Genomic DNA, 7,970 nt, shown 5'->3' with positions numbered 1-7,970 from the left:
CCGTGACTCTATAGCCACCACACTCTGTAGCTAGTACACTCTTGTCACACTCTCTTCTTCACTCTTACAAGAACAACCTAAGCTTTAGAGCAACTCCAATGTGGGGGGGGGGGGGGGGGTGGGGGTGGGGGGCTGGGGCTCCCAAATTCAAAATTTGAGAGCCCCAACCCACGGAGTCCAACCCGGGAGCCCCATGCTCCCTGGCTTCCAAATGGGAGCCCGGGCTGGGGGCTCCCAGCCCCAATATTATTACTGTTGGGAGCTCCCAACGGTAGTATTGGGGTGGATCCCATATTAAAAACACTACAAAAACACGTCACATTTGTAACGGTTGAAGCCGTTATAAATGCCTGAAAAACCGTTACAAATAGCTGTTTGTAACGGCTTAAAACCGTTATAAAAAGAATTTAAGCCGTTACAACAAACCCCGTTGCTAATACATTTGTAACGGCTATTGGCCGCTATAAAAGATCATTTGTAACGGCCTTCGGTACATAGGCCGTTACAAAAAAGATTACTGGAGTGCCAATGTTCATGACCATTTGTAGCGGCTAGTATCCTATTGGTCGTTACAAATAACTGATCTGAAAAAAAAAAAAAATCAGGCTACACTGAAATTCTTCTTTGCAGCTCTTACTGCTGTCCTTATTTGAAAATCAAAAAGCCAAAAAGGAAAACTCAAAGCAACACAATAAATCAAACAAAACACATTCCATTGATTGATTACTCTTAATACAAGTTTCAAGTTCATCACTTCCAAACCAAACATATACATATATATAGAAAACATTAAATTTTTAACCTAAAGTAACCATTGAAACTACATGGTTTCCATTTCCATTGTATTCATCTTCCACTATTGGATTCCGCTGTTCTCTTTGCCTCTCTTAACTACCTGCGAGATGAATACATATCAAAATCTTCATAATAGCATAAATGTAGATGAATCAAAAGAGAATCAATCACAAGATATAAAAGTGGGTGACATTAAGATGGAGTAAAAGTACCTAAGGGTAATTATCCAACATTTGAAGATCTCTATCGAAAAAGTCTTGTTTTCCTGCATTTCAATGTTTAGTTACTAGTTTTTTTATTTACATTTTTCAAGACAAATCCTTGACATCAGAGAGGGATTACATTCACTACTTGTGTTATATGCAAGGGTGTTGCAACCTTGGTCATTAGTTTCTTCTACATAGTTGAGTTGCTATGGAAAGTTCAAATTCAGATTATTTGCCTTCTCTTCACAAGATAAAGGAGACATTTGACAGTCTTGAAGTATTTGTAACCAAATTTAACGTCTAGGTAACAACGAATCAAAATACTACTATCTACAAATCTAGGAAGCACAAGAATCTAAGGACATATCCCGGTAAAAACGCAAATAACTTGGATACCTTAGTTTATATCGGTTGATGAAATTTTGTTATCACAAAGATGATTATTCATTGCCCAGATTGAGTGAACTCCTGCAAAGACCAGAACACCAATGATGTAAAATTGACAAGCATATAACAGATGATGCAAACAATGTTGCTTCCATCTACTCTAAGTCTCTAACAGTATATTATTTTGGAACAATAGCATGAACTAGAAACCAGTCAAACATGTGAGCTTTGTGCAATAGGAGACAAGAGTTGGAAATAAGAACATAATGAGAACACGTACAAAGTAAATAATGGCAAGTATACTCAGAGACTTAAACATCATACTAAAGGAAAAATAAACTCCATAGGGAGTAGCATAGTACTTTGTATAATATGTGGTATTGTTGCGCCTGCTTCCTACTTTGCTGTACCAAAACTCTGAAATCAGGCCCCATACCACTGCAGAGGAGAGCAAGATTACCAGTAATAGTTATGTTTAGTGTGATATAGGCTTTACTAGTTCGTCAATAACATAAGGATTTTAAAGTAAACTTTCTTAACAAATAAATACAAGTACATAAACGCAATCTGTATACAACCCCAATATTTGGTGTCAAAGACTGAATTTTCTGAACCTACAAGTGCAGATCATTGCGTTAGCGTAGATGCTAAAAAATGGAAGAACGTTGAGCAGAATGAAAAAGAATAAACCTCAAAGCATGACTTGTCAACGTTACTCGTATTTGTATATGTCAAGCAAGGAGATGGAACCTGAAAATGAAAGCTAGATATGAAAGAAAAAGATAAAAAACCATTTGTGACAATGTGTTACCTCAAAATAAGATCTGAACGGAACATCATGTGCCTGTTGAACAGTCTCGAATACCTAAGGAAATAAGAACAAAAAAGTTGAATAAAACATATTCTGAAATGGGTAAGGAGTGCATTGTTAAAACTGATATCGGAATATAGATTGTGAACATAATTAAACTTACACCAAACATAATCCAAACCCTGATGTAAAATGCTAAGAAAACCCCTAAATAAGATCAAACGAGACGTTGATAACGCACCTGATAAAGCTCGGAGCCCCTGCAAAATAGATAAACTGAGGCTGAACTCTCGGAAGCTAAAAGAAGAAGAGAACCCCTAGGGTTCCGAATGAGCGAAGTAGCAGAAGAAACTCAAAACCTAGTGGAGATTAAAGTTAACCCCTGGTACTCGTTGCTCACTTCACTTTGTTTGCTCGACTCCTCCTTGCTGTTATAAAATAAAGAAGGAACATAAGAAATTTTAGATACCATTAACTTGAAAACCCTTACCAGCAATATTTAAGCAAGTAAGATAAAAAAAATCGGACTTAACGAAGAAGTGATGAAGTAAAGATGAGGGAGCGAGAGAGACCAAACCCCTGCTCCTTGCTAGTGTGGTGTCTTAGAGAAGTCACCCTAAAAGAAATCCCTAAAAATCAAGAGAATAATCTTGAATTTAAATTAAAGCTATTCATTGAACTAAAAGGGGATTTCTAAGAGAATAAATTCAAGTTATTCATTGAATTTAAGATCTAATCTATTTATTACAAAACCCTAGTTGCCCTGCAGAAATTTTTGAGAGAGATAGTTCAAACTCACCAGAATCGGTAGAAAAAACTCACGAGAAATCCTTGCTCTCACTCCTCCTTGCTGGTGTGGTGGGATCGACTCCTCCTTGCAGTTGTTCTTTCTCTCTCTCGCTTTCTCTCTCTCTGCAAAAACGAACAGGAAAGAGAGGGAACAGTTCCTGATTTTAGAAATTAGGGCTTAAAGATGTTATAACGGCCAGAAAGAAGAAAGGCCGTTACAACTACACGATATTGTAACGGCTCGGTCTTCGTTATAACACAAAGTCCCAGGGTTGTACTGTTACAACTTTTTTATAACGTCGTTATTTTACAAAGGCCGTTACAATAACAAAAATGTACGCGCCAACTTCCGCGCCAACTCAATTGGATTTTTTATAACGGCTACCTAAGGGAGGAGCCGTTATATATAAGCCAATTTTTATAACGGCAAGCTAATAGCCGTTACATCAGACTTATTTGTAACGGCTTCCTTTAAAGCCGTTACAAATAGGCGTTACAAAAGGGCCGGATTTTTGTAGTGAAAGGATCCTCCCCAATACTCTATTACCATCTCTCTCCATTTCATATCTATTTTATCTCTCTCTCTCTCTATCAATTTCTCCTTTATCATTTTTTTTCCAATTGATCCAAATGCCAATTTGCATAATGTAGTCTATATGGAAATGTTGAACTCCGATTTCAATGTTGCTGATGAAGTTAATTTATCGAATGATGGGATCGAAGAAAGGGTCGAAGAAAGTTTTGATTGTAATGAAACGCTAATGTCGTCGGTTTCTAGTAAGCGTTATACTAATGATGATGATATTGTGCTCGTTAATGCTTATTTACATATTGCCACCGATGCGATTATTGGTAATGATCAAAGAGCGGGTACTTTTTGGAGAAAAATTGTCGAACACTTCAACGAACGTACAAATCAAAACCGTGTACCAAAAGGTCTTAAATGTCGTTGGGGCGAAATTAACAAGCAATGCGCGAAGTTTTGTTTATATTTGGCATTGTTGCAAAGGAACCCAAAAAGCGGAGAAAATGATAATGATTGGGTAATTACTCTTATTACATTTTGACAACATTTGATTTATTTTTGACACATTTGAAATTTTAAAATTTTATTTTTGTAGGTAAAATCCGCAATAGAGATGTTTAAACAAAACGGCAACAAAGAATTTAAGTTCAAACATTGTTATAAAATTTTGAAAGACCATCCCAAATGGTCATTAAACTTATCTCAATCTTCGTCACACAAAAGAAAAAATTCTTTAGACCAAGACAAAGGATCTCCCTCAATAACCCAACAAAGACCACTTGGAAGAAAAGCAAGCAAGGAGGCTAGAGATAAATCCAAAGGTAGTGAAATTTTCGCGGTGCTTGAATTTTGGAAAGAGAAAATGGAGAAGCAAGATAGTAGAGATAAACTTATCAATGGAAATATGATCCTTCAAGAGAAACAAATAGACTACAAACATAAAGAATTAGAGGTGGAAGCAAAAAAATTAGACGTGCAACTAGATAACAACAAGGTTCAACGGATGCAAATGGGGATAGACTTGGTTGGCAAAGATACTTCAAAAATGGATCCCGAACAACTTGCTATTCATAGGATATTGATCTCAAATTGGAAAAAGGAAAATCTATGAATTTTAGTTGTTTTGATTATGTATGAATTTTAGTTGTTTTTTTGTTTCTTCTTTGCTTGAAAAAAACAATAAATTTATGTATTTTTTTTTAAATAGCACTTCATTGATTGAAAACCAAATACTTAATAACTCCCTACAAACACATAATCGAAATACATAATAACTTCCTACAAACACATAATCGAAATATATAATAACTCCCTACAAACACATAATCGAAATACAGAAAAAACAAGTAAAATAACGATAATAGTTCCGTTACTCGTTGTGATCTTTAAGCCTCATTTGGGTACACTCATAGCTTATATTAGGAGCTTTTCTATAAGCCCATATATAAAAGCGTTTTTTAAAAATCTGTCTGAGTCGTTTGGTACGCTACATTAAAAATGTTTTTATAACTTAAAAAAGCTAGGTATGACATTTGGTAAAAAAAATGTAATCTTCGTATTGTAGTTATCAAACAATATGCTTATATCATTATATTAATAAAAAATTTATAAACATTAAATACTAAAATAAAATAATAGAATTTTTTTAATTTTCATAAACGCATAAAGATCAAAATTTGAACCTAATGCAGTGGTGATAGTGCTCAATGGTGGTGGACGTGTTATGGCGGTGCTCAATGGTGGCGGGAGTTATGGTAATGATGGTGGTTGTGGAATGGAGGGGGTGTTGGTGGTTAGGAGGTAAAGTTGCAACGACGGTAGTGAAATGGGGTTGGTGGAGGTGGTATAGTGTGGTGGCGGAGTGGTCGATTTGTGGCGATGGTGGTGAAGTGGTTGTGGTAGTGGTGGAGTTTCACCGAAGGTGAAGCTACGTCGGAGGTTGTGGAGTTGCGGGGTAGATGGTGAAGCGTTCGGTGATGGTGGTAGAGTGGTGACGAAGGTGGTGGAGTGGTTGTAAAAAAAATTTGATGGTTGTAGAATAGTTGTGATGGTGGTGGAGTTGCAGCGAAAGTGGTGGAGTGGTGGTGATGTAGTTGTGCCGGAGGTGGTATGGAAGTGGTGGAATGGTGGCATAGGTGGTGGGGTGATGGTCAGAGGTGGTGGAGTGATTGTGGTGGTAGAGGTGGTGGGGTGGTTGTGATGGTGGTGGATGTTTATTGATGGTGACAAAAAAAATATTTTATTTTATTTTGATAGCTAGCTTTTAATAAGCAGCTATAAAAAAGCCACAAAATTGTGGCTTCTGCTTTTTAGAGAAAATGGGCTTTTCTAGCTTAAAATAAGCTACAGCTTTTTTGAACCAAACGCGTAAAGTTTTCAATAAACGCTTAAAATATGCTAAAAGCTGGCTTTTGAAAGACCATCCCAAATGGTCAATAAACTTATCTCAATCTTCGTCACACAAAAGAAAAAAAATCTTTAGACCAAGACAAAGGATCTCCCTCAATAACCCAACAAAGACCACTTGGAAGAAAAGCAAGCAAGGATGCTAGAGATAAATCCAAAGGTAGTGAAATTTCCGCGGTGCTCGAATTTTGGAAAGAGAAAATGGAGAAACAAGATAGTAGAGATAAACTTATCAATGGAAATATGCTCCTTCAAGAGAAACAAATAGACTACAAACATAAAGAATTAGAGGTGGAAGCAAAAAAATTAGACGTGCAACTAGATAACAACAAGGTTCAACGGATGCAAATGGGGATAGACTTGGTTGGCAAAGATACTTCAAAAATGGATCCCGAACAACTTGCTATTCATAGGATATTGATCTCAAATTGGAAAAAGGAAAATCTATGAATTTTAGTTGTTTTGATTATGTATGAATTTTAGTTGTTTTGATTATGTATGCATTTTAGTTGTTTTTTTGTTTCTTCTTTGCTTGAAAAAAACAATAAATTTATGTATTTTTTTTAAATAGCACTCCATTGATTGAAAACCAAATACTTAATAACTCCCTACAAACACATAATCGAAATACATAATAACTTCGTACAAACACATAATCGAAATACATAATAACTCCCTACAAACACATAATCGAAATACAGAAAAAACAAGTAAAATAACGATAATAGTTTCGTTACTAGTTGTGATCTTTAGTATTCCACAAGGGTTGTACAAGATCTGCTCTTAATCGTGTATGCAAATATTTTCTTGTAACTCGACCAAGACGATTAAAGATTTCTTCATTTCCCTTAACAAACACATCTTCTGGAATTCTTCCACCAAAATCATTAGTCACATTAGGTCCTTCATCTTCGATTATCATGTCATGCAATATAATACATGCCTTCATGATATCACCTAGTGTTTCTACATCCCAAAGACGTGCCGGTTCTCGGATGATAGCAAAACGAGCTTGCAATACACCAAAGGCTCGTTCAACATCTTTTCTTACCGATTCTTGACGTCTCGTAAAATATTGTTCTTGCGGAGTTAACGGATTTTGTATGCTTTTAACAAAACAACCCCATTGTGGATATATCCCATCAGCGAGATAATAACCCGTATCATGATGCTTACCATTAATCTCAAAATTAACAGTTGGAGCCTTACCTGTGGCAATTGCATCAAACACCGGAGAACGCTCCAATACATTGATGTCATTCAATGATCCAGGCAACCCAAAAAATGCATGTCAAATCCAAAGATCCGACGATGCAACAGCTTCTTGTATGACTGTTGGATTATGGCAATGGCCAGTATACTGTCCGTGCCATGAGGTCGGACAATTTTTCCACGCCCAATGCATACAATCTATACTACCGAGCATTCCAAGAAATCCTTGTGTTTTCACCAAGTGTTAAAAGCCTACAAATGTCAAATTCATTAGGAGACCTTAAGTAATGAGGGCCAAACACATTGACGATCATTGATACAAATTCTCGTAGTGAATCGATTGTAGTCGTCTTTCCAAGTCGAAGGTATTCGTCAATTGCATCTGCTGGTGTCGCATAAGCAAACATTCTCAAAGCCGCAGTTATCTTTTGATGTGGCGATAAACCCATTCTGCCGAAGGCGTCTGGCTCTTGTGCAAAATAGTGATTATGAGCAACCAACGTATTGAGGATATGAAGAAATAAATCACGACTCATGCGATATCGATTTCGGAATGTAGCAGCATCATAAAATGGATTCTCCACAAAATAGTCACGCATTAGTCGTTCATGACCCTATTTTCTGTTACGATTTATCGTACGATGACCCGGAACAGAACCAACATGACGGGAACGTGGTCGTTGATTCCTTTCCTGTAACTCTACTAAATACAATGGATGAGTCATGAAAATGCCTCATTTGAATCTCTTAACTCGGGTTAGTTAGTCAATTTCGAGCAGTTACTCTGATGAATTGTTTGTTTCTTTTGTCCAGGTGTCTTCTACAGAATTGAGCGCGA

General features: G+C 36.6%; 1 protein-coding gene across 1 annotated transcript; it reads right to left on the bottom strand.

Annotated features, from left to right (window-relative positions):
- Nucleotides 1-7,335: 7,335 nt before the first annotated feature.
- Nucleotides 7,336-7,731, bottom strand: LOC147538812 (uncharacterized). The gene has a single exon (XM_086643015.1). It carries the CDS (start codon nucleotides 7,729-7,731, stop codon nucleotides 7,336-7,338), a length of 396 nt encoding a protein of 131 aa, XP_086499141.1.
- Between the last annotated feature and the right edge of the window lie 239 nt (nucleotides 7,732-7,970).

This window comes from Eschscholzia californica, unplaced genomic scaffold, assembly GCF_041429995.1.
Source record: "Eschscholzia californica isolate CP2 unplaced genomic scaffold, dmEscCali1.0.p SCAF_5, whole genome shotgun sequence".
NCBI lineage: Eukaryota > Viridiplantae > Streptophyta > Magnoliopsida > Ranunculales > Papaveraceae > Eschscholzia > Eschscholzia californica.
Note: the sequence above shows the minus strand (reverse complement) of the source record. Positions and strands in the feature narration are given on the sequence as shown.